General features: G+C 35.2%; 1 protein-coding gene and 1 non-coding gene across 8 annotated transcripts in view; both read right to left on the bottom strand.

The window, feature by feature from the left end:
• Positions 1-24,105, bottom strand: part of LOC138706524 (nuclear receptor coactivator 5-like) — a 67,716-nt gene extending 43,611 nt beyond the window's left edge. Inside the window, exons 1-7 of one of the 7 annotated variants that reach the window (XM_069835917.1) lie at positions 23,971-24,095; positions 23,308-23,496; positions 11,011-11,118; positions 7,194-7,335; positions 4,264-4,443; positions 4,070-4,183; positions 2,095-2,294 (exon numbers count right to left, since the gene is read on the bottom strand). In XM_069835917.1, coding sequence (XP_069692018.1) covers positions 2,095-2,294; positions 4,070-4,183; positions 4,264-4,443; positions 7,194-7,335; positions 11,011-11,118; positions 23,308-23,458 — 895 coding nt within the window. In that variant the 5' untranslated portion in view covers positions 23,459-23,496; positions 23,971-24,095. Of the gene's footprint in view, positions 1-2,094; positions 2,295-4,069; positions 4,184-4,263; positions 4,444-7,193; positions 7,336-11,010; positions 11,119-23,307; positions 23,497-23,557; positions 23,581-23,763; positions 23,907-23,970 lie in introns of those variants that run through there. The other 6 variants (XM_069835907.1, XM_069835926.1, XM_069835955.1 and 3 more) reach the window with 6 other exon arrangements.
• Positions 24,106-27,096: 2,991 nt separating this feature from the next.
• TRNAT-AGU (transfer RNA threonine (anticodon AGU)) lies at positions 27,097-27,169 on the bottom strand. Its single transcript has one exon. It is a non-coding gene; the product is annotated as a tRNA-Thr (tRNA).
• Positions 27,170-27,738: the final 569 nt, after the last annotated feature.

The following is a 27,738-nucleotide window of genomic DNA, read 5'->3' as shown; positions in this document are numbered from 1 at the left end:
TGCACAGGAGAAGTGGACGAAACGTTTGGTTGCATTACCAACAGACCATGGCTCTTGGTACACTCAGCAAATCTCTCCATTCCCGTGTACCACACCACCGATGATGTGCACCGGAATAGTGGACGAAACGTTTGGTTGCATTACCAACAGAACATGGCCCTTGGTACACTCAGCAAATCTCTCCGCTCCCGTGTACCACGCCACTGATGATGTGCACAGGAGAAGTGGACGAAACGTTTGGTTGCATTACCAACAGACCATGGCCCTTGGTACACTCAGCAAATCTCTCCATTCCTGTGTACCACACCACCGATGATGTGCACCGGAATAGTGGACGAAACGTTTGGTTGCATTACCAACAGACCATGGCCCTTGGTACACTTAGCAAATCTCTCCGCTCCCATGTACCACACCACTGAGGATGTGCACAGGAGAAGTGGACGACAGGTTTGGTTGCATTACCAATAGACCATGGCCCTTGGTACACTCAGCAAATCTCTCCGCTCACATGTACCATGGTAACGATGATGTCCACCGGCGTAGTGGATGAAATGTTTGTTAGACCACGGTCCTCTAGCCTGGAGAATACCAATCCTAAGTATCTATGTTATACTGTATAACTGCAACCAATAAACTGAATTGCTTATTTATAGGGACCCAATGAGGTGCATTCGTGCACTGCCTGCTGAATTCAAAATGTGTACTGCACAATCAGCCAATTCAGAAACTTAGATATCAAACAGTTTGCTCACACTGAGCTACCTCAATGCTTTGGACAATTTGTAACTCCTTCAGAAATATACATAACACCGAGAGAGATCTTGTCGCACCAATATGTGGCAGTGTATGAAACAAGGTGCCACCTTTCGAATTAAATGGAATAGCCGTTTGTAATGGAATGAAAATATTCGAGCTCATATTACGCAAAAATATTCTAAGAACGTGTCTCGACTAGGAACATTACACTTACTGCCTTCTCTGATATGGAACCTATAGTTTCCATCATAAAATTCAAGCTATTGTCAAAGCCAAATATTACAATATTCTTTAAACTCTTTTCAGTGGTGAAGACCGAATGATAAAGAAAAGTCGACAAGTTTTAACATGATAATGCAGATCCACATATTGCAAAGGACATTCAAGAGGTTTCGCAGCAAATGTCCTTGCAAGTTTCACAGTATCTGCCATAGAGTCTTGCAATTCATATGTTCAAATGATTCACTAAAGAATTAAAAGAAGAAAGATTCACGAAACGAGCAGATTATGTAGATGTTGTACGCAAGTAGGTCAGCAGTCAAAAGCTTCGTTGTGGACAGCATCACAAAATTGGCCAAGTAATAGAATAATTGCAGTAATGCACACAGAGAATTATTTATTTGCATTTGCATCTACAGGTATCAAAATAAAAGACAACAAAACTTTCGTTTAAACTACAATATTAACATTCCAAGAAAGGGAATGAGTGGGTTTCATTTTCGATCTCACATAACAGTGCATAAAAGTACGTCATGTATTAATGTGCAACAGGAAAAGAAATTCATATAAAGTACCAGATAGATGTATAAATATTAAGATCATTGCAAGATTTTCAGTTCTATCAAGTGAAATGCAACTAGTTGCTGGACAGAAGTAAAAAAAAGTATATGCTAAGGACCTTAACTTCCTTTTCAGATAATAGCAAATTTAAGTTTTTTTTTTATTTTGCTAGGTTTATTGGCTATTCATAATAAATGTACTACACAAATTTTAATTGAAACACTAATCTGAATCAAATTAAAGAACAATGAATGTGTAACAGCAATTACGGCTGTCACACAAGACTTGTTTCAGTGTAGTTAGGATTATATTACTTTCCTTGATTTAATGCAGTAATAAAAAACTTAAAGTAAGTTATTTATATTACTGTACTAAGTTAATTTTAATATGTTGTAACTTTCTGATATGTGCAATGACAGTTTTTTAAACTATCATTATGTAAATAAAATACTAAAAGCCTGGGCCAATTCATTGTTTAACATAGAAGCACTAATTGTTTTATTAAATATTCTAAAATAGTAACTTAAAAAAAAATTCATATGATACATATTTGTTTACCTTGTGGCAACCCATGCAAGATGTTTAATGTAAGGCTGCGGTGCACTTCGTTCTGAGGCATTACTACAATTGCATATAAACTGCCTCGACCGGAAATATTTGCCAGCACACGGCCAATTGGAACCTCTTCATTGGGGAATAAAAGATCAACTGTAAGACCCAGCTGTTTCAGGCGATGTTCAATGTATTCAGCATATTCCCTATAACATACAGAATCATAAAAGGTGTAGGTCTATGTCTATATTTCAACATTCTTGTTTACCTTCATATCTGTTCCTAATTTAACACAACTTCAACTGGCATGAAATATTTAGTTTCTTTCTATTCATGCACTGCTCTTCCTTTTCTCCTTCAGGATTATACAGGGTGAATCGCATTTGTCATAATGCTATAGCTTGTCTGTATATATGCCAATTAGATAATACAAAACAATACATTATCGTCTCTCTCATGCCAAAACCATCAATGTCCTTTTTCTTAGTTCTGGGAAAAATGACTTTGAAGTTTCAAATTGAGGAAAAATTAATTTTTATCCATATATTATATAGGAAATTGATTAAAACGAAGTATTTCTAAATTTATAAGGGCATTTGTAAATTTTAAGTCGTTTCACAACTGCTGCCGCCAACCACTACCACTGAAATGAGTGTGTATATGAGCTATTCCATCTCAATTCGACCGAAATATAGAGAAAATTGACCTTACAATTTCTAAATACAATAAAACTTTTTTTGTACGTAGAGAACTGTGATACAATGCTTTGTGCAAAGTTTGAGGCATCAGAACTTCATAGTGTTTAAATTAAAAATATTTAAACTTATCGTGTTTTCATAAAATTAGCAACTTTAAACTGTTGTAGCTCCGAAACCCTTTCACCCAATGATCAAAATCATGGTTTATTGACATATAAACAGATTTTCTTACTTTTTATGGAATGGGAGAAATTTAGATTTTTCCTCATTAAGACGTCTTTGCCTAGGAAAAAATATATAGTTAGATTCCGCATTGAAAGTACAAATAAACACATATTTTTTTACTGGTGCACCGTTGATAAGAAAGTATTGAAAATATAAAATAAAGAAAATAAATAGTACGCGCGTGAACTAACCAGTTGACTGTGAGACGGGAGCTAGCCGAGACAAGCAAGGCCAGGAGACAAACACGTGATGTTTCGTCTAGTAGCGCACAGCTGGGATAGCTTTATCACAAGTTTTCATAAACACAGGAGTAAAATGACGCCCAATGCGCGCTTATCATCATCTCTCGGCCAGTGCATGCGGTACTGCGCCGTTCAAGTCTAGGCGTGTGAAAATAATTTATTTAATACCCTCGAAACTTATTGCCGTACCACTAAGCAAACAATGCCGAATCTCTCTTAATAATGCAAGGTTTTTTCTCAATATTTTTTTACATTTTTACAAATGAGCAAAAAGCCTAAAAGTAAGTAAAATCAGATTATCTATCTCTCTGTACACAATAAAAATAAGTATTACTTCTTATCATAACCTACCAAATGTCAGCTTTAAAATGAGCTCCCGTTCAATATTCTGCAGTAAATGGTTCCAGAGTTCTGAGCGCTGAAAGAGGCTTGTTTTTCTAAAATACGCTAAATTTGTCGCTCAACAATACGAAAACTGTTTGACTTTCGATAGTGTATTTTTGCAAACGCACTCTCCTCAGTACCTTCTATAAATAGGGAAAAAATTAGAGTATAAAAAAAAAGCGAGGTTTTTTACTGATCGATTTCATATGGAACAGCCCTTATGATGAAATTTTCATGTAATATAATATTTTTATACAAATATTTCCATATTATTTTAATAATTAAAATAAAATCGTTGTAACAGTTGTATGTCTACTAACACATTACAGCTTTAACAGATTATGTGAGATATAGTTCGAGATAAGGTTCCAACCACACAATACATTTCTCAAAAAATATATATCTTACTGTTAACAGAAGACAACTGCTTACCTTTGATTCTTGCTGACAACAATAATCTCACAATCATTTGTTCTATCCATCTGTGATACCGGTGGGAAGTCTTTTCCTCTGGGCTCTGTTAAGCTTGGTCTATATGGTTGACTCCTAAAACAAAACATTCAGTATCATTTAACACTGTTCTGCAACACCAAATATAACTGAATGTGCAAACTGCTGCTACATACCCGAATGCTCGGTCGTCTCTGCTTGACATGCTTCCTCTGAAATTGTCAGCTCCGGCAAATGGTCCATCTTTCTTAAACCCACTATCCCGCCCATAGAAACCACGATCGCGGTCACGGTCACGATCGCGGTCACGTTCACGCTCACGCTCACGATCACTCTTCGCAGAAAAACTTTCATATCTACAATAAAAAATAAGCACCAAGTGGGATGAAAGCATTATTAATGACTAATGCATCCAAAGACAACAATATGATAAGAAACAACACTTATTTCGCGGCTTAACTTCTCTCATTCATTTTTGATGAGTAATTTACAATTCGTTTTTATATTTCAATATGCCTAGTGAATTATTAAATAAGTATATAATAAATTTTCAATCTTAAGACATATCAACTTGCAAATGTTTATTTGCTATGTAATAAGATATATGAACGTTTTCGCCGTTTGGGGCATCTTCAGATATAACAAAAACATATAATCTGAACCTATAATAATAATAATAATAATAATAATAATAATAATAATAATAATAATAATAATAATAATAATAATAAATTACGCAAATAACAAGAATAAAGAACAATGTATGTATGCAATGCATGAGATTCATGAGCTTTATGTAAAATGTGAAATAATACAGAATAATTGTTGATATAATCTTTAGATTTGAAATTGAATTGGATGGATATTTTATACATATAGCTCATGTTACAAATAAAATATACAATTATGATTGATAAAATAGATTTTAAGAATAGTCATTAGTTGAGGACTGTCGTGGGGTATACGATAATTTGCGTAGATGATGTTCGTGTGTTATGTATGTATTTCATCTGAAAATTGAGATGGAGATAATTATTATCGCTGCCTTAAATCACTTGCATATATTTGATATTATAGCTCATCTAATTATTACGAATTTATAATGTTGATTTTCTCTACTTAACTTTCAGTGAATGATTGAAATTCATATTTAACTTACGATTTATCTACTACGAAAATCATCGTATACCCTACGACATCCATAACCAATGAGCATTCATTTCAAATATCATCTCAACAAATCTGATTGCACGTAACAGTCATTTATAATCAATAAGATGTCATCAAGTCAGATAATAAATTGAAATAGTAATCTCCGACATAAAATAACATATAGTTCATTAGCGAACGTTTTTCAGTAAGTAAAAAAGGTAAAAGGTAAAGGTATCCCCGTAACATGCCATGAAGGCACTTGGGGGGCATGGAGGTAGAGCCCCATGCTTTCCATGACCTCGGCACTAGAATGAGGTGGTGTGGTTGGCACCACGCTCTGACTGCCTTTTTACCCCCGGGAAAGACCCGGTACTCAATTTTATAGAAGGCTGAGTGAACCTTGGGGCCATTCTGAAAGTTTGGCAACGAGAAAAAATCCTGTCACCACCTGGGATCGAACCCCGGACCTTCCAGTCCGTAGCCAGCTGTAGTCTTATAATAATTATCTGTCTCTCTATATAATAACTTGCATATACTTGTATTTATTATTATTTCTCCATCTCAATTTTCAGATGAAATACATACATAACACACGAACATCATCTATGCAAATTATCGTATACCCTACGACAATCCTCAACTAATGACTATTCTTAAAATCTATTTTATCAATCATCATTATAAATTTTAACATTATTGACAAATTTTAATCATAACTGTATATTTTATTTGTAACATGAGCTATATGTATAAAATATCCGTCCAATTCAATTTCAAATCTAAAGATTATATCAACAATTATCCTGTATGACTTGAGGCTTTCCCGGCGTTTGATGTAGAATAAGTCTTCTCGAGTTCTCAGCCAGGTGAGTTGGAGATTAGCTTCCAAGCTTTCGACGGCTAGCCAGATGGCAGAGCTAGCCGTCGAAAGCTTGGAAGCTAATCTCCAACTCACCTGGCTGAGAACCCGAGAAGAGTTATTCAACAATTATCCTGTATTATTTCACATTTTACATAAAGCTCATGAATCTCATGCATTGCATACATACATTGTTCTTTATTCTTGTTATTTGCATAATTTATTATTATTATAGGTTCAGATTATATGTTTTTGTTATATCTAAAGATGCCCCAAACGGCGAAAACATTCATATATCTCATTAAATAGCAAATAAACATTTGCAAGTTGATATGTCTTAAGATTGAAAATTTATTATATACTTATTTAATAATTTTTGATGAGGTTATTTCAGTACAAATATCAATTTGCAATGTTATGATCAATGAAGGGTTTTAATGCATTACTGACAAGTTCTGCAATTTGAACATAAAGTATTGTGATGTTATGGAAGATCTTATACTACAGACACTTCCTTTACAAAACAAGTACATAAAGGCAGAAAAGTTATGAGGCTGGATGTGTTATGACAGTGTTTCTCAGACTATGGTCCGCAGACCACAAGTGATCTTCAAGGTTTGTCTTTGTGGTCCTGTGAGATTGAACATGTATTGGCAAAACTGAGCACTTGTCCGAAATAGACGGAAAAAAGTTACTCTCTACTTGAGAACCACAAAGAAATGGAATTTCTGTTGCAAAAGTTTCTCTTCATAAAAACGTATGTTTTCTAATACTGTTTATAGCTTTATGGAGTTTGGAAATTATCTTGCATTTATCTCATTCTCTCCCAGGATTGACATTTTCTGAAATTTATTAAACTCCCTACTCAACTCTTAGCAACAAAGAAAGAAGATTACTGTTGCAACAGATCCTTATATGTAAACATGTGTTGGGCAAAGTTCGGAAATTTAATTTTTATTGTCGTTTCTCTTCTCAAGTTTACTAAATAAATAAAAGGAGGAGATGCAGAAGACAGAATGTAGATAATACTGTATATGTAAACAAACTGGGGTTTATACTCATTAATCTAAAGTGAAATTGAAGATATAACTATACCTATCACGGTCCCTGCCTCTATCATCCAAAGGAGATCGTTCCCTGCAGTTATCTCCTTTGTCCATTGAATCACCTCTGCGAGGACCACCAGGTCCATCCATACCTCGTCGTCCACCACCTGTCATTCTTACTTGATTTACCTCTGCAACATCATCACATTTCCTTCTATTAACATTTTTCGTTTTTAATTAATTTCTGTTCATCAATATAATAATAACAATAATATACTAATAAAAGCAGAAATAACTAAAATGCACTCTCAATTAATATCACTCAATAAAAGAATTGTATTCCAATAGATACCATCACATTGTGGAATCCTGGGAAACGAGAATGCAGATGCTTTAGCAAAGAAGGGCAGCACTGCTACTTACAGACCTGTTACTAAATCTCCATATTACTCTTTGAAAAGACTTATTAAATCTACATACTTAGACTCCAACAAACAAAATTTGATAACACAATCTCAAGGGAAAAAATGGAACTCTCTGCATCATAATCCACAGTTAATTCCAGATTTACCACGAAAATCGTCTGTAGTTGCATTTAGATTGGCAACAGGCCATGATTGTTTGGCCAAACACCTGCATAGAATTGGAATATGTCAGTCCCCTCACTGCCCATTGTGCAACTCAAACCAAGAAATGGATTTGGAACACCTCAAAATCTGTGCTTCAGTGGCTAACCATGATAATATCTTTGAAAAATATTAGAGTGCAATAGGTCAAATGACTTTATTGTCAAATGCCTGGAATTAGAAAACAACAGCAACATAATAATAATAATAATAATAATAATAATAATAATAATAATAACAATAATAATAATAATAACAACAATAATAATAATACCAGTGGATACCTTCACATGTTGAACTATGTGGCAATGAAATGGCAGATCAACTTGCCAAAAAAGGCACTAAACCCCAAACAATAATACACTCCAAATCAAACCTCTGCAGAAAGATAGAAGACATCAAGAAAGCATTTCAAATGGAAAACACGCATGAAAATATTACAGCTGCCAGACGGAAGTCACAGGGAAAAAAATTGATGAACTATCAACAGAAGTAAAATATAAAGGCCGCAAGGAAGCTGTAGCAAAATTTAGGTTGATGTCAGGACTTAACTGCCTGGCTCACCATCTACACATATACTAATCCAACAGATGTGTTTTGTGCAACAACCCTGACCAAATCATGGATAAGCAACACCTTCTGTTCTGCCCAGCCTTAAACCCAACTGCACAACAGACTGAGGATCTTGTTAGCTTGTACTGGGAAGCTAGGGAGAAAATGATTTGATTGTCAATTCTCGCCATTGGAAAATAAATAAATAAATAAATAATAATAATCATCATAGGTAGGTCATCCCATATTATTTGCAGATGACACAAGTATAGTAATTACAGCCAATAACTCCAACACATTCCAATCTTCAACAGAGGAAATTCTCTTCAAAACATGTGACTGGTTCTCAGTCAATAAATTGGTATTAAATTGTAACAAAACTAACATAATTCATATATGTATCAAATATGAATGAGGTCTCGCCCACCTCATTATATTTTGCTCGACTAGTATGACTAGTCAGTTTGTTTTTGTACCATTAAGTACGAGAAAAATTCGTACCGGCACCGGGAATCGAACCCAGGACCTCTCAGCTGTGCATAGCTCAGTTGGTTAGAGAGCACTCAGCGCGCACAGCTGAGAGGTCCTGGGTTCGATTCCTGGTGCCGGTATGAATTTTTCTCGTACTTAATGGTATAAAAACAAACTGACTAGTCATACTAGTCGAGCAAAATATAATGAGGTGGGCGAGACCTCATTCATATTTGATACATATATGATGTTAACAGTTTAAAGAAACTGTTGTTGAATATGGCCATAAAGTCATGTAATATGCGCTCCTGTACATATATGATGTGTATCGTCTCAAGTGCAGGCAGTAAGGCCGTAACACGATACTACGAGAGGAGTTCGGCCGGCGTCGTGAATCGGGTCCCGGCATAGCTCAGTTGGTTAGAGAGCACTCAGCGCGCACAGCTGAGAGGGCCTGGGTTTGATTCCCGGTGCCGGTACGAATTTTTTCTCGTACTTAATGGTATAACATAATTCAATTTAAATCCTATCCAAATTCAACATCGCAAATTTCTAGCGCAATAATTAACAATAGATCCCTATTAGAAACAACAATAACCAAATTTCTTGGCTTAAAAATCGATAATGTGTTAAATTGGAAAAATCATATTAAAGAAATTACCCCCAAACTAAATTCAGCTTGTTTTGCTATTAGATCTATGCAAAAGATAGTAAATATCAATACCTTAAAAACAATATACTTTGCATACTTCCACTCGGTAATGAGTTTTGGAATAATATTCTGGGGAAATTCCACAGATAGTAACAGTATATTTCTATTACAAAAAAGAGTAATTAGAATAATAGTAGGTGCCAAATCTAGGAAATCGTGTAGGACTATTTTAAAAAAACTACAAATAATGCCCATGGCTTGTCAGTATATCTTTTCATTAATAATCTTCCTCGTATGTAATCGTGAAAACTTTGTAACTAATTCAACAGTTCATAGCATAAATAGACGTCAAAAAATGACTTTCATACTCCATCGTCAAGTCTATTGTGCTATCAAAAAGAAGTGCGTTATATGGCAGTAGAAATTTTTAATAGCCTCCCTATCAATATAAAAAATGAACCTCAAAACATAAAATTATTTAGGGCCAAATTAAAGAAGTACCTAATTTCTCACGCCTTCTAGTCTACAGGTGAATTCATGACATTCAATAACACTTCATGAAATTGATACTAAAACTTTGTGTTGTACTAGTAGACTATATTGTAAATCTCGTCTGTATATATTTCATCTAAACTGTGACTATAAATTAAGATTTTATAATAGTATTAAGTTTTTTGACTTGTTCCATATTCTAGCTGTAAGCAATGTATGAATACCATGGAATGTTAATAAATACAATACAATACAATACAATAGCAAGTTATTGATCCTAGTGGCTCATTATGAACTTCATGTAGTCTCCATCCAAGTTTTAAAAGGTCTTCAACAGACCTTACTTTTGATATATGTATTGAATCATTTGTTTGGGCCATCATGAAGAGGCCAATCTTTTATCCACATTATATTTCTATATCTATTGGTAGTCACATATTATACTCAACATAATGATGCTGATCCAGTTTTTCTAACATCCATAGGGAAGTTAAGCTTTGAGAGTTACTTCCTTTCCCATTGTTCCACCCTAAATACAATTACATACAAATAGGCTGATTTGTGAGTACTTTATACACCTGGCATGATGATCAATGTCAGTGTAATATTTCTAACAATAAGAGCTGTATCAAAGAGTTTGAAGTGATTTTGCAAAAAGTAATTTAAAGTGTATTTTACCAATCTGTTTGACAAACAAAGATATACTGACAAGCCATGGGCATTATTTGTAGTTTTTTTTTAAAAATAGTCCTACACGATTCCCTAGATTTGGCACCTACTATTATTCTAATTACTCTTTTTTGTAATAGAAATATACTGTTACTGTCTGTGGAATTTCCCCAGAATATTACTCCAAAACTCATTACCGAGTGGAAGTATGCAAAGTATATTGTTTTTAAGGTATTGATATTTACTATCTTTTGCATAGATCTAATAGCAAAACAAGCTGAATTTAGTTTGGGGGTAATTTCTTTAATATGATGTTTGACAAACATTCTCGGCCAAATAGAATTTCTGAAGATGATTGTGGTGACTCACTAGTATTGAACAATATACTCTGCAACAAAACTTACCAATTTTCTTGCCTCGAAATATTGCACCATGTTCCTCCTTTATGGCTTCAACTGCACTAGTTTCCTTTTCGTACTGGACAAATCCAAATCCACGATTTAATGCGATTCCTGTAGCACATGAAAGGATAATGGTGTTCAGTTATGACAAACAAAAAATTATGTTCGGAATATGTATGATAAGACTTTCTTGTGTTAAATTTTAACGTACCTTGCTTACATGTTTCGACCTATTTATGGGTCATCTTCAGAACTGGTCGTTGTTGATCTTGGCGCCTCTTGTTTCCTGTGAGAATGCATTCGTAGTGTACACACCCCAACGATATTCTCAACACACAACTCAATTTCAAAACACATACACTCTTTGACTCTACACTACGAATGCACCCTCACAGGAAACAAGAGGCGCCAAGACCAACAACGACCAGTTCTGAAGATGACCCAAAATAGGTCGAAACATGTACACAAGGTACGTTAAAATTTAACACAAGAAAGTCTTATCATACATATTCCTAAGTGATACAGCGTTAAAAGTTGTGTGATCAAGATGTATAAAAAATTATGGTAACGTTGTTTAATCTGACTTGATCTGATACTTCTTAAAACTGTTAAATCATACTTAAAATTATATTTCAATCCCCAATGATATTCGACAATTAGCAATGTTTCCTATTACAATACAGTAAGATGAACTTTTAAATTATACAGTTCGTCACTTTTTGATGCCAACTTTATATTAGAATGAATAGAAAAAGTGTTAATGATGATACAGTGATAGTGAGGAACTAAAAGAAAACCCGCTACAGTAATACTGTGTGTAATTCAGATTTCTGATCTATCTTTTCAAGACGGTGACGAAAACCTTTTTGCTACCACTGGCTCATGAACTCATGCCGCTTATCTATTGCCACAAACATTGCTGCTGATATTGCTAATTATTCACGAGTTCTAGGATGAAGTAGCTAAAAATGTGTGAATAAATTTTCTTGATTAGGGTAGAAGCAATGATAAAGTTTAATGGTTCCATACATACATTATTCTTGCACACAGTTCTACTGTTACCGAGATACATGAATGGTAATGCATACACAGTGATGATGCTTTCTGCACACTTCTTATGCAATTAATTCTTAACTTGTCCGTACCGGTCACAGGTCGCTACTTTTGCAGCGATGCAGTATGAAAAACTGCGCAACTCACGTACTGCGACATGTGAACAACGGTGCAACCCAAAAAGTAGCGGCTGCTGAACCTGCTGCTCGCTACTTTTTCATGCTGCACACAGCTTAAAAGTAGCGATGTGTGAACAGGGTTCTCAGGGTTGCAGCCGCAGCATTTTTGATTTCGGTTTTGTTGAAACTTTTGCTGCGGTTGCGATCAGTGTTGCCACCCAAATGTGCCAATTATACTTTTATTGTTTGGATGTATTTTAATGTTAGATGTGATGAAAATAAATTATTTGTAACAGTTATTAAATGCACAACACAGTCTGAACATATTTGCTGACGATATAATTCACTTTTTTAATTTTCTGTAGCATAGTTTCAAACAGGTGGGTTGCCAACATTGATTACATGAATATGCTGTTGGTTATCATTTAAGTATATAGGCGTTTTTAAAAGCTTTATAGTAAAAATAATGCTAATTTCTGAATACTAGTTAGGACAGAAAAGCAAATAATAGATAAGTAAGCTTTCGCATGAGTTTGTTAATAATGCGAACATAACCACAAAATGTATATTGAGAAGTCAACACGGAGATGGAAACCTGCAGCATGACTGCGGCTGCAAAAGTAGCGCCTTGTGTGTGAACAGACTCGCAAACTCCAGTTGCAACTTTTGCTGCACTCGGGTTGCGCAGCACGAAAAGTAGCGTGCAGCACGCTACTTTTGGCTTACGTGTAAACACGACACACAACTTTTGCATCTGCAGTACAAAAGTTGCACAGCAAAAGTAGCGACGTGTGACCGTATCTTTAGGTTAACATAATCAATATTACAATCAGTGCCATGACAGTTATGGAATCATTCTGTTGGTAATATGAATCACTTAGAAATTTTAAGCCAGTTTTCTAATAATGAGTGTATCATTGGCTACATGCAAAACAGAGATATTTTAAAGAGAACATCCCACAGTTCCCCAAAGTAGAGGATTACTGAATGTAATAGGATGCCCAATAAAGGGATAAAGCATTCAGTGAGGAATGTTTCATTTCTCGATGATCAACATTTACTTCAAATTCTCCTCCTGTTGACAAGCCACTGTGTGTATTCTCTTTCGCTATTACTAAATGGAATTTATATTGATTTAATTAAAATAGCATTTCTTTTAGTGTTATGGGAAAACAGCTTTTGTTTTCTTTAGCAGCATATGAACAGACTTCCCATACACATGTGCACTTATCAACAATCACAAAAACAATAAAATAATGTCGATACAGGTCCATCAAAATTTACCACTGCCAGAATCAATTGACAACTTTTTTTGGAATATATCTGTCCCCTAACTGCACATTGTACAACTCAAACCAAGAAATGGATTCGGAACACCTCAAAATCTGTGCTTCAGTGGCTGACCATGATAATATCTTTGAAAAATATTAGAGTGCAAGAGGTCAAATGACTTTATTGTCAAACACCTGGCATTAAAAAACAACAAGAACTTTTTTGATGCAACTATATTGTCATGCATTGAGAATGCAAATTATTTGGAAAAAGACCACCTCAAAGCTGCTTTGTTCATCACCAATCCAACATGATATTGAACTGATTGAACTTCGGTAATATTTCATGTCCTTAGTTTGAAGATAACTCCAGGGTATAAACATGAATTCCAAAGAAAAAAGAACAAAAATGGCAGTTAGGATAGGGTTGCCAGGTTATATGTTTTATGCTCGACCATGCCGAAATGTAGTAATTATACACCTGGTAGCAGCCCTTTAATGGACCTCATTAAAGTACACCTATTCATTAAAGTTCAGGTTTTCCACCAATCAGAAAGCAATATGAAAGCGCAAGTATCGATTATTCTCAGATATGCAATCGAAAGACAACTAGCGAAACATCACGGAGGCTGGAAATCCAATACTGTCGCAGAAGGTTATGTTCCGTTACTATAATAATTAGCGTTAATTGTAAATAATATTCAAATAAATTCAATTTGTCATCTCGTTTTTCAATGTCTAAATCGATTTCCAGATTATATCAAGATTAATGTTCATTTTACTCTCTAGATTATATCAAGGTCAATGACATTTGTTCCTCGGAAAAAATCAATACTTTCGCGTCTGCGCACATCTCACAATTTACGAGATATTGCACAAGGTCACTTCCGCTCCCCAGTCAGATAAGAATAATATGAATACTTATGAATAATTTCAAGTTAGAAATATGGTCGAGCATTAAAAGTCGTATGAAACTTGCCTAAAATGGTAATTAAGACACGCGTATGAAAATTATGAAACTCGCTTGTGCTCGTTTCATAAACAAACATACTCGCGTCTTAATTACTACCATTATAGGCTCGTTGCATAATGTACTATTTCCTATGTTCTTACATTTCTGGATGCTAATGTGGCCTTACATTTTTTTATTCCTCTATACAACACTTTCTTCCTTTATTTCGAATTTGGCGCTGGGTAATAGTGAAATACTGTATAACAGTTTCTATTATTTTTGTTATTTTGACGCTGTATTTAGATTTTGAAAATATTTTCACGTTGGAACTATTGCAGAGGTCACTCTAGTGCTTACAATCGATACTACTATCGATGGATGTAGTACCGGTAGTTGATTACTGACTGTACTGCTAAAGAAGGTGATCATGTGTCTAAGTGGTCAAATTCTTTACACTGGTGGCTCACCAGAAACTGCCAAATATTTCCCGAATATGTTCCATACTGAGCATACTTAGATCAAATGTGTTTGTTTTCAATGATGAAGCACAAATGGATTGATGTGAGGAACAGATGCTCACCAGAACTGATAAATTCAGAGCTTAAACTGTTATAAATTTTAATATGCCCTGCAAAGAGTTCCTTATGTATTAAAAAATGACAGTAAATTGCTAAATGAAGCTAAATCAATTTCAAAATATGAAAGTGTCGTTAAAAATGAGACATTAAGACACAAAAATGTGTGTGTACAATGGTTGTATGTGTAATACTTTAATGTGTAATTTTTAAACAGAAATTAAGAAAGCATGAGTCACTCAAAAAGTCGATAAAAATCTTACTTTTTTTTAATTTTGAAAAGTTGGCAATCTTAAGTTAGGGTTAAGTCCAAAAGTAACCATAATTACCCATTTTTTATAAGTAACGGCTACTGTCAAAACATTGATCATGCATGTTACTTCACTATTCAAAAAGTATGATCATTTTTCAAAGGGTACTCAAAGTAGAAGCCGTACTTTCAAATACTTGAACATGTAATATTATCTGAACACATTTAGGTAACTATATAAAATAAAAATCGATGTACACTTTCAAATCATAGTTTACTTTATTAAGCTATAACATAATAGATATAGACTTTAATAAGTAATTAACATTGTTCACCTCGTGATAGTGTTTTCAATTTGAAAAATAGTTAGTCATGCAGAGAAGTGAGTGAACAGTGATTTGAAGACTCCTTTTCACGTCTGGATTGAACATGAAAGTGAAAATTTAAAATCTTATATAAGAATTAGTACTGTGTGTTTTGACATCAAGAAAACTGCTTAAATGTACAGGAATGGGTATAATTTCAGTTTTCATACAGCAATTGCCTGAAATAGAGCAGTGGGATTAGTTTATTTATATACAGAGATATTTCTTTCATACACAGGTCTCCTCAACCAAAAAATAGTCTAGTTTTCTTTTTCCAAATGTCATGATCCAAACAATCTTCATCTTGCATGATCCTTTTCTGCATTTTATAATTCATGCATGCATTCATTTATTCAGTCATTCCATATTTCCTTCTTCCAGGTGGTATCCAATCTGAGATTTCTCTATTTAATTTGCTGTCTTGTCTTCATATTACATGTCCATTACATCTTACCTGTATTCTTGTTTTTCTAGAACAATAGTTTTTTTAACTTCAATTTTTTAGTACCAGTATATTATTTGTAACTTTATCTATTGTTGAAATTTAAGTTAACTTTAAGTTTGCTACCTTACGTTTTCTGTCCCATTAAACATCCACATTGTTGTGAGAGTTCATCTTGAAGATTTATTTTCCATCTGAAAATCTAATACACTTATTTTCCCTAGACGAGTTTCTAAGATCACGCATATATTTAAGAATGTTACACCGTCATACCCATAAGCGAAAAACACACAAGTCTCTGTAATTCAGGAAATGATTTTTCAAATACTTTTTTTATATTACAAAGAGTGGACATTTATCTTTATGTCAGTGAAGGAATTTGTATGATATATACACGTCTCATCATCCCACTCGAGGTGTGTGGATATAAGGGGAAAAATTGAGATGGTGACTGGTGAAGTTCCTTGGTAGCTCAGTGAGTAAAGCACTGGTGCATTCAGCCAGAGGTCCAGGGATCGATACCTGACCCCGGAATAATTTTTCTCTTGAAATTATTCAAGTCTGCTTCACAGGGAGCTTTACCTGAAAGCTAGATTTCCATAATATATACATTATACTTCGCACGCAAACATGACGACCTTCCCTCATCCCCTTCACCAGTTAACTGCAGGCACGCGCAAGGGATAAACCCTTAGCCGAGTTGCCAATTCTTGAAGTCATTGTGATTTGCGAACGTTTTTCAAACTGTGTTCCGTGAAACCGCGATTTTCAGAAAGACTATATTATCTTTGTAAATATACCTTAATTTATAATTACTAAAACAAAATTGGTATAAAAATGAACAAACTTATTTTAAAAACACTTTATATTTATATTTTCACTAACATGTTTTGCCTAAATAAACAAAAAAATGCAGACTTCTATAATAAGTGTTAAATTCTCATGTTATTGAAGTTCCAGAATTTTATACTTAATTAAGAATGTTGCGCTGGTAAAATTTTCTGAAACTGTGATCGTTGAATAGTTATAGAATTTATAGTACAAAAGAGTAAAGTTAGATTTTATCAGCTTCGCCTTGGGTGATAATTTCCACGAACGCGTAAAATCTGTTTACTCTAGTATGCTATACAATATTTTATTCATTACTGGTATGTAAATTTAATTTTAAATTGTAGGGCTTTTCTTTGTAATGTGTTGGCGAAGAAGCTCATATACATTTATTTTACTATTGCTAATATGTTGGTTGTCATGTAGAGTGATTTAAAAACATTTAATTCACTGCTGTAAGTTAGAAAACTTTTAAGCACTGCTGTGAATAATGTCATTATTTAGGTTGCTAAGGATGGTGTTGCTGTTGGCGATATCTATTTCGCGTAATGTTCACATACTGTTCGGCGAAGTAAATCACTTATAAAATCGTCTATCTTACCGAATTCTGTTTTAATTTGTTTATTTTCTCTTTAGTTGGTGAACCGTAATTCTTAATTTCTATGCCCATATATCCAACTCCGCCGGTTGCGTCCGATGTTAAGTGATTAAGATTTATACTTATTAAACTGCCTGAACTTTCGATTACTTTATGGATAGAATTTCTAACGTTAGACACAATTTTAACACTTTGTTTTCTTAGCTACGCTCCTCTGTAAATAAGATATTCTGTTTTCTTCGACAGTGTTATTTGTTCTTGTGATGGTCCCGGATCTTCAGGTGTATCAGGAGGCCTGGCTGCGGATTATCTGCTCAATACTCATTAATCATGGCCGGAATAAATTAGACATATTGAAGCGCACAACGGTATAAAACAACACGTCGACAAAGACACTGAGAATGGGTGAAACCCAACAGGTAGAGGCAATGACTACTAGATTTGGCAATGCTGGGCTCTATTGTATTTCTGGCACGCAGCTAGGGCTTGAGTAGAGGATGGGGGTTTATGAGAGACTACCAATTCCAAGAAGAGAGGCCGTCATGTTTCCGAGCCAAGTATACTGTAGGCAAGTTAATAGAAAACCACAATTTCAAGTCACACAGAGTTTGTGTGCACTCAATGTGGGTTCTGACATCTCATCAGCCCACTCAAGGTGTTGGATATAAGGAGAAAAATTGAGAAGGTGTCAGGTGAAGTTCTTGGATTGGTTTTCATACCCTGCGGAAAGTGTGTAGAGATAAGAAAATGGAGTGTTGTGACAAGTTAAGTGAGTTTAGACTTTTATTATGCCTTACGTAATTATGTAACAGGTTAGGTTAGGTTAGTTTAGGATTTGTGACAGGTTAGTTAAGGATTTTAGTGATAGATTAGGTTAGGTTAGAATGTAGTTTTTGTTTAACGCTCGCAACTGCAGAGGTTATATCAGCGTCGCCAGATGTGCTGGAATTTTGTCCTGCAGGAGTTCTTTTACATGCCAGTAAATTTACTGACATGAGCCTGTCGCATTTAAGCACACTTAAATGCCATCGACCTGGCCCAGGATCGAACTCGCTACCTTGGCCATAGAAGGCCAGCGCTATAGCAACTTGCCAACCAGGTCGACGTTAGGTTAGAATAGTTTAGGATTTTAATGATAGGTTACATTACTTTAGTGTTTTAGTGGCAAGTTAAGTTCGTTTAGGATTTTGGTGACAGGTTAGGTTAGTTTAGGATTTTAGTGAGATTAGATTAAGTTAGTTTAGGATTTTAGTGACAGGTTAGGTTAGTTTAGAATTTTAATGACATGTTAGGTTAGTTTGGTATTTTAGTGGCAGGTTATGTTAGTTTAGGATTTTAGTGATAAATTAGGTTAGAATAGTTTAGGATTTTAATGACACGTTACATTACTTCTGTATTTTAGTGGCAGGTTAGGTTAGTTTAGGATTTTAATGACAGGTTAGGTTAGTTTGGTATTTTAGTGGCAGATTAGGTTAGTTTAGGATTTTAGTGATAGATTAGGTTAGATTAGAATAGTTTAGGATTTTAATGACAGGTTACATTACTTCTGTATTTTAGTGGCAGGTTAGGTTAGTTTAGGATTTTAATGACAGGTTAGGTTAGTTTGGTATTTTAGTGGCAGGTTAGGTTAGTTTAGGATTTTAGTGATAGATTAGGTTAGATTAGAATAGTTTAGGATTTTAATGACAGGTTACATTACTTTAGCATTTTAGTGACAGGTTAGTTTAGGATTTTAATGGCAGGTTAGGTTAGTTTAGGATTTTAGTGATGGTTAGGTTAGTTTAGGATTTTAATGACAGGTTAGGTTAGTTTGGCATTTTAGTGGAAGGTTAGGTTAGTTTAAGATTTTAGTGACTGTTAAGTTAGGTTAGTTTAGGATTTGGTAACAGGGAATGTGTAACATGAGAGCAAATGATATGTTGGCATGCAAAGAACTATGCAACAATGCAGGAAAGACAATGCTCAGGTATAATGTGATGTCAGCATCAGGAATAACAGACTAGGCGACAGAGTGCATCATGGGGTTAAATGTACGAGAGGAACAGCTAGTGATGTCAGGTAATGTTAATCAGTGTGTGACGTCGAAGAAGAATGAAACGTGTGAGTCAGCTACTGAAAGCCAAACAATACAAAGCCATAACGCTCAGCTGTTGGAAGCAATACCAAAATGAGTCAAGAGCTGAAAAAGAAGTAAGACCCGGGGAGGGGATCTGGTAAGAAGGAGAAGATAAGAATGTTAAAAAAGAAGAGACATTACAATTTAAGAAACTGGTGTGAAGGGTTCAAGTGAAGAAGGGAAGGGTCAAGGTTAACAGACATTAGGAGTGTAGCCAAGAAGGTTTGTTATGTGGACAAGTGTGGTGTAAATGTGGTACATAGTTCTTGAAACGAGAATAAAAATTAAATAGAACTGAAATATCATGCATAGGAGAGGATAGTATTAGTCAGATATTAGTGAAATTTGAAAAGTTGTTATTGTTGTTTTCTAATGCCAGGCGTTTGACAAAGTCATTTGACCTCTTGCACTCCAATTTTTTTCAAAGATATAATCATGGCCAGCCACTGAAGCACAGAAAAAATTGAAAAGTGGTAGTTAGAATAGAGAGGGTTAGAAATGTATGAAGTCAGTTGTACGAATGTAATTTTGAGAACTGGTTAGTTTAGTGTCATGCGGACAAGTATGGTGTGAGTGTGGACGTTGTCTTAAAACGAGTGTAAATGACTGAATAGATCTAAAAATGAACCAAGAACAATAATACTGAGTGAATCTTATTGTAGTGATTATCATAAACGTATAGAGAAGGACAGAAAGCTACTTTAGGGCATAAGGAATAGTCAGATATTAGAGGAATTTGGAGGATGGTCGTTGGAATAGATACGGTTGGAAATGTGTTCAGTTATAGTTGCGACGCTGTTATTCCCGGCGTGACTCCTCCTCTTTGCTTACGTCTTAGGAAGTGAAGGCTCTATAAAGTCCAGGTAGGTAGTATCGTTCGCCATTTTTGTTCTTTCGTTGCCGAACTACCATATGAGGAATCTATTTGCCACACCGTTAAACATTACCATGTCGTAGCTCCTATGATAATAAATCAAACGCACTGTAATTCAGCAAATAATTGAGCAGAAAATAACGTCTTTGTGTCCTTTCTGCGAACGCCAATGAAAGAGTCAAAATGGCGGGCGATTATATTAAGTATTTATCGAGCCTTAAGAAATGAATAACATCTTCCTCAGTGAAACACAAGATGCACACGTTTAAATGTAGAGGACCTGCAACGCGATTGGCTGCCGGAAATTAGAGTGATGGGGCTGTAGGAGTAGGAATGTAATTTTTTTTAGAACTGGATAGTTAATACAGGAAGCTGTAAAGAGTGATGGTGAGTTCCTAAATACAGAAATGTGAAGGGCCATCAACCATTTTGGGTGTTTTTGCTTAATGACAATAAATCATACCAATCAAATTATAGGGCGCGCTTCCGTACAGAGGCAGTGGCATTTCGTCTAAGGTTAGAGTCCAGTTTAGATGTGTGTGTATGTGTGTATTAATTGAAAATTAGGGGCTAGAAAATATTGAGAATAGGACGCATGTTTATATAACATTTTTTTCGATTAATACACACACCTAAACTGGGCTCTAACCTTACAGAAATGCCACTGCCCCTGTAGGGAAGCACACCCAAATCGTATATTCAGTTTAACTATCAAAACCAATTAAAAGACAAGGTTTATGTGAACAACCCTCGCACCCTCGATGTACTGAAGGAGAATATTCGTGGAGAAATTAATGCCATTACGAGAGAGGAGCTACGACAACGAGTATCCAACAGCTTCTTCTCAAGGTGTGAGGCTTGTACTCGGGCCGGGGGACAACACTTCGAAAACTAAGGTAAGTGCTTATAGCGTCAAACATGCCTGAAATTTCCCGGAGAGTGATTGTTATCTCCCGCATACCACATCCGTGCTAGCGCCGGGCAACTCGCTGAGCGGAGACCCGTATGTCACTTAGCTATCCCCTCATCTAATCCACTCCTAACCTTGTCACAATCCTCGGCCTCATGTCTCTTCGCTATCGCCTCATTTAACAGATTGTAATCTTGCTACAGTTATCGCTTCCTCTTACTTTTTTTCTTTCCTTTGTACGAAGGGACCTGAAGGCTTACACCTGCAGCCTGAGGCTTATTGTACTTACCACTCCTATTCTTGTGAATGATTGGGTAGCCGAATGGCTGCGCTCTTGTAGAAGTACGGCACGCTGCACCATGAACCTAACCCGGGCTATTGTATGGATGATGGGTAATTTCATAGAAGACGGGCACTTGGTTGAATGTAGTAAGCATTATCAACTTTTTTTTACTTCAGAGTTAAATGTTAGTGAACTTTTAGTGACTTTTATATGTTAGTTCTAGGTTTTTTATACTGGGTGTCGCCGTGATTTTCTTTCGATTTGATTGCTTATAGTTGTCACTTGTTCTAGAATTTTCATTAATTTTGAATGGATAATGACGTCAGTTGTTCTTGGTTGTTTGACGTGAGTGGTTGTTATATTGTGTCTGATAGCTAAAACTATTGAAAGTTTGTCATTGTATATTTGTGAAAGATGTGTGAACTTAGAACAAAGTATTAAATTTTGTGCCGATTATGGTTTAGTTCTTTCGCTGGTGAATAACAAATGTGTTTGAATGTTGAGGAGAAAACTGTTTTTATGTGGTTTAAAGGAATTATTTACTGAATTTTCTGTATAAGTTAAGGTGTAATAAGTGTTCGAAAAGAATTTCATTTAGTGTAAACACATGGTTTATTTATGCGAAGTTGACTGTACGACAAAGTGTTGGTTCAGTGCTTCATTGCCTTAAAGCCTGTGTCATATACTTGAAGTCAAGTGGTTGTCGTTGAAGACGTCAATGAGAATTGAATTTTATTTGATAAGGTGATAAATTATGATTTGTTTCGTGTTTTAGTGATTTTTGGGGGGTAACGTGCGGACGAAAACTGCCAGAGAAGTACTGCCAACTATGAAGTTCGAATGCCATCAAACGCCAAAAAAATCAAAGGTGAAAAATTAATTATATTTTAATTTTTCGGAGGGCTTGTTCCTCTTCAAAAATGTGGATATATATTTGAATTTCCATCTTTGTTTTTGTGATGTTTGGCGACATTTGAACTTCATAGTTGGCAGAACGTTTTTGGTAGTTTTCGTCAGCCATGTTAGATTTTGCCAGTCTTCTAGGAAATTACCGGATGATGATATGTGAATTAATGATGGCGAAATGAGTCCGAGATCCAATGCCGAAAGTTACCCAGCAATTCTGCTTCAATTGGTCGAGAGAAAACACCGGAAAAAACCTGAACCAGGTAACCTGTCCCAACCAGGATTTGAACCCTCGTTTCATTGCCAGACGTGCTGACCATTCCTCCACAGCGATGGACCCACTCTTACTTAGATATCCCTTCATTTAACATACTCTCAACTAGTCACAGTACTCTGCCTCCCTTCATTTAGCTATTTCCTCTCATAACGTACTCAAAATTTGTCACAGACATAATTTGGTAGTTGCAATCCGTGTTCTAAAATTTTTCCCCTTACTAACCCACTCTAACCTTGTCACATTCCTCGGCTTCCTGTTACTTAGCTACAGGCGAAAGTGCAAAATACCCATTTTTTTTTTTCCGAAAAGAAAAGAACAAATAGAAGTCAGGCCACTATCTTTCTGTTCGAAAATTAATATGCATGATAATGGTGGTAATCTGGGTTAAAGGATCCTCCCAACTGAAAGCCATTAGGGAAACAACTATGCACTGGTGAACAATTAAATGAACGGAAACATCCTATTTGTAGTCATAACTTACCTAATATTTTCCCGTACTTATTAAACCTTCCTTCAAGATCTTTTTTAGACATTTCACTGGTTGGTATATTCCCCACGAATATCCTCGAATTTGCAGTTGATGGATCAGTCATATTGGGTACATCCCCTTTGAATTGATCTCGGAAACTCATGGTAGTCAAATGGGGCCGGGAGACCTTTCACAAGTTACCTCAAAAATAAATATATACAACACCGTCAATAAATTAAACATTCTACATGTGTTCACTTACATCCATACATATTTCTATGATTCGTAGACCGGCATGCAAACAAACAAGATGGCTACAGCCACACAACCAAGCTACTCTCAATGTTGTTGAATGATTCGCGAAATAGTACGATGACCAAGCATATGTAACTCTCTAAACATCGTAACGGCTCCTGGAATTTACAAACATCTTTATTCTTCCAACTAAACTGTAACTTATATACTTACAAATCTTATAACTAACCAATATCGTATGCCGTTTACAACAACAAACCCACTTTGATCGCAAACGATGCTTATGATGCTACTTGATCAGATACGTCAGATACGATTTCATAGACCGTGGAAGGTTTGAATATCATATCACCGTGATCAAAGAATATAAGTCTATCTGTCTTTGGCAGTACTTAACATTGTTATATTTATTATACTAACTGTTATTATTGCACGTTTGTGCGCATGTTCTTGTTATTGTTAATGACACTAGTAATAGAGATAGAGCACTGTAGCTTTATATTTTCTTTCTTGTCTGCGAAAGTATGCTGCGAAAACTGCGACACGACAATTTAGTGGGACAATTCGGAACTACTCTCACTGTACAGAGGTAGCAAAGATTATATAGGGCTACAGAGTGACTTAAAAAGGTCTTTACAATTTTGAAAACTCCAGTGGCAGGCAAGTTGAATGTGTGCAGAGTACATAACACAGCAGAGAAACGATAGGCTATTACGTAATTTATTTTATATTTTTGTACCATACAGTAACTATATATGATTCTTATTCATTTTATTTTAGAAACCTACAAGAATTTTACACCCAGTTAAGCTGAAAAAAGTTATAAATCAATCGAGAAATTGAAAATAAACAAATTCTTCTGCTTCTTACTTTAAGGTGAATCATAGTTTGAAATATATAATTTTTCGAACCTGGTTGGCAAATTCAATTTATTCCTAAATATATTTATGCATCATTTGAACTCTCTACATATTTCCTGTGAGAAAAATCAATATTAGTATTCTCAAAAAAATGATTTCATTTCAGTTTTGGCCTAGGGAAGGGGGTCAATATTAATTTTTGAGGGCAGATCTTATCGAGTGGCGTAATCCACATTATTTCCTTAGAAATTAACTATTTTCCGTAAATTTTGGTAAACTCGACCGCTGACGTAAACTTGATAATAAAAAAGGATATTTAATCGGCATTTGTTTTATTATTTTAAGTCACAATAGGGGTGTTATGGCTTATTTAAGGTAAGTTTACTCCAATTTGCAATACATTTCTACTTTCCACACATGTGCCTACTTTTAACTTATCCTACTTATATGATACATTTACATGCACTGCTAATATGACGTACGTGCGAACAAGTGAATGCACAGGTTTGATGAAGAAATTTTAATTTCATTAACAAATAAATATTGTACTTTTATTGAAGTTGTAAAATCAACACCAATCTCACATCGAATCTCTCATTTTGTGTTCAGATAACAAAATTAGAGCAACTTAACAAATAATAAATAAACAAAAGAAAATACCATCTACACATTGCTGTTGACATTAATGGCACTACTCTTACAAAGTCCACCGAAGTAGCAAATCAGTTGAATAAATATTTTCATTGCCCTTATGCTCAATTTGTGAGGATTCTTTTAGATCTAGGGTTGGTGCATGGGGAATGCCAAATAACGTTATGTGTAACATTCCACATAAGTTTCTTGCCTTCAGCATCCATTAACATAGTCCTACACTCTTCAAAATGAAGTGACCAAATTTTAGTATTAATGTAGGCCTACAAATAAAAATAATCGAAAATTTTGTTCATTAAATCTAATCTTCTAAAAATCATCAGTATTTTCTACTCCTGAAAATAAAAAGAACAAGATGTAAAATGGATAAGTAAGCCTAAAGGCAAATAATCTGTGTTACTTAAAAAAATAAAATAATAATAATAATAATAATAATAATAATAATAATAATCATACACCGATTGTACGTCTTTTTTCACACGTATTTAAACTGTTCTTTCTGTCAGACGAACAGGTAACTGTTGGTTATGATTATGAGTTATGACTTTATGACCTCTCTTCGTCTTTAGAGAATCTGAATAACTACAGACTCGGAAAGATTTTAGTTTGTTGTCACTGCAAATTATAGCACTACACACATTTCCTTTATTCAAAGACATTATTAAAAATGTATTAACAACTCTTTTCATAAGCTGGCATTTGTAACATTTGTCTATAATAGCCTAGATCATACATGCTCAGATTGCTCGGCCTTATAGGCTTTGACGATAACTTGTCAGGTTTACTATGCTGCCATCTAGTTGGTATTTTTATTTATCAGAGCTTCCTCAAATTAGAGGCTGCCATTAGACAAAGCATACAAAACAATACAAGAACAAAATAGAAGATGAGAGCTAAAAGAGTAAGAAAAAGGCAAACAAATACATAAAAACAAACAATGGCAGTTTACAGAAGAAAAAAAAATTCAAGTAAAGAATCAATGAAAGCTAAGAAGGAAAAAGAAAAATGATAATGGTGCGTCAATTTTTTTCCATATACTGAATTAGAGTCCATATACGTGGTTCCGTAAAAGTTTGACTGATTCTTTAATTATGAGGAGGGCCAGTTCGTTCAGAAAAGATTTGTGCAGTCCTAGGGTCTTACAGAATTGAGAAGAGAAGTTGGGTATCGTTCCTCTTGCTCCAAACATCAATCCCGTAACACTGATATCGTGAAGTTGGTATTTATCTTTATAATACGGGATGGTTGGAACGTAGATTGCTCGTTTCTCCTCATGTACGTCATGTCATAACTCCCATTTGAATTGCATTAGCGACTGTACTGCCATCTCGTGTTCGTTTACGGCGGACAGGTGGCGATCCTGGCGGTTGTTCTCTTTAAAGTGCTACCGACTTTAACATAATAATAATAATAATAATAATAATAATAATAATAATAATAATAATAATAATAATAATAATTTATTTTAGCTGGCAGAGTTAAGGCCGTAAAGCCTTCTCTTCCACTCAACCAGCAAAAAACATAGGGATGAGCAATCTGTTATAATATGATTTATGATAGTAGCAATCCTATGACTTATTGCTCCACCTAGCCGGCCTCTTGGGCGCTACTGTCGCCTCAGCTGTCGAGTGTCGGCAAGAAAAGTGTTGGATAATTCAGTAGTTATTTTAATGTATTAAACTGAGGGGATAGCTTCGTTCGCAGCCCTTCGAAATCAACGCGGCGTGCTTCTCGTGAGGCTGGCGTTCCAGAACCAACCGTTTGGTACATCTTTGCACTTAAAAGAATACAGATTTACGGTGTGATTTTTATTCTTATTGTGTACATTTTATTGAATTATCGGCTTCTGACTTTATGTGATTCGTATTCTGATTCTAACGACATTAATATGTATTCCACTGTGTTTAATTTTATTTTATTAGGTAAATTTATACTTAACTGCCTCTTTTGATCTCATTATCTGTATGTAATTATTTGAATCTGATAAAGTGTGGTATGTTGAACTATGTAAGTAATATCTGAGGAGAAAAATTCGCTCCGGCGCCGGGGATCGAACCCGGGTCCTTGGTTCTACTTACCAAGCGCCCTGACCACTGAGCTACGCCGAATTCAATCCACGACACCGGACCGGTTTGGTACGTAGAACCAAGGACCCGGGTTCGATCCCCGGCGCTGGAACGAATTTTTCTCCTCAAATGTTAAATGTCAATATTACAGATATTATTCTGTAGGACAAATTAATAAAAAATCTTTAATATTCTCATAACTAGCAGTGCATATTTCTGTACAGATTACTGTGCACTTAACTGTGGAATCCCGGCCAAACAGTCACTCAGTTGAGTGCGCCCATTGTATAACGTTAGTTGATTTGGACATAAAACGTCAACGTATGTGCCTAACTTGGAGTCAGGCCACGAAGGAAAACATCAAAGGAGGAGAGTTCGGTCTGGTGCTGTGGATTGAATTCGGCGTAGCTCAGTGGTCAGAGCGCTTGGTACGTAAAACCAAGGACCCGGGTTCGATCCCCGGAGCCGGAGCGAATTTTTCTCCTCAAATATTAATTGTCAATATTACAGATATTATTCTGTAGGACAAATTAATAAATCTTTAATATTCTATGTAAGTAAGTTGTATGTTGAACTATGTAACTATAGATTGACAAATCGAACTGAAACCC

This window comes from Periplaneta americana, chromosome 1 (assembly GCF_040183065.1).
Source record: "Periplaneta americana isolate PAMFEO1 chromosome 1, P.americana_PAMFEO1_priV1, whole genome shotgun sequence".
Taxonomy (NCBI): domain Eukaryota; kingdom Metazoa; phylum Arthropoda; class Insecta; order Blattodea; family Blattidae; genus Periplaneta; species Periplaneta americana.
This window is presented reverse-complemented; position numbering and strand designations above follow the sequence as displayed.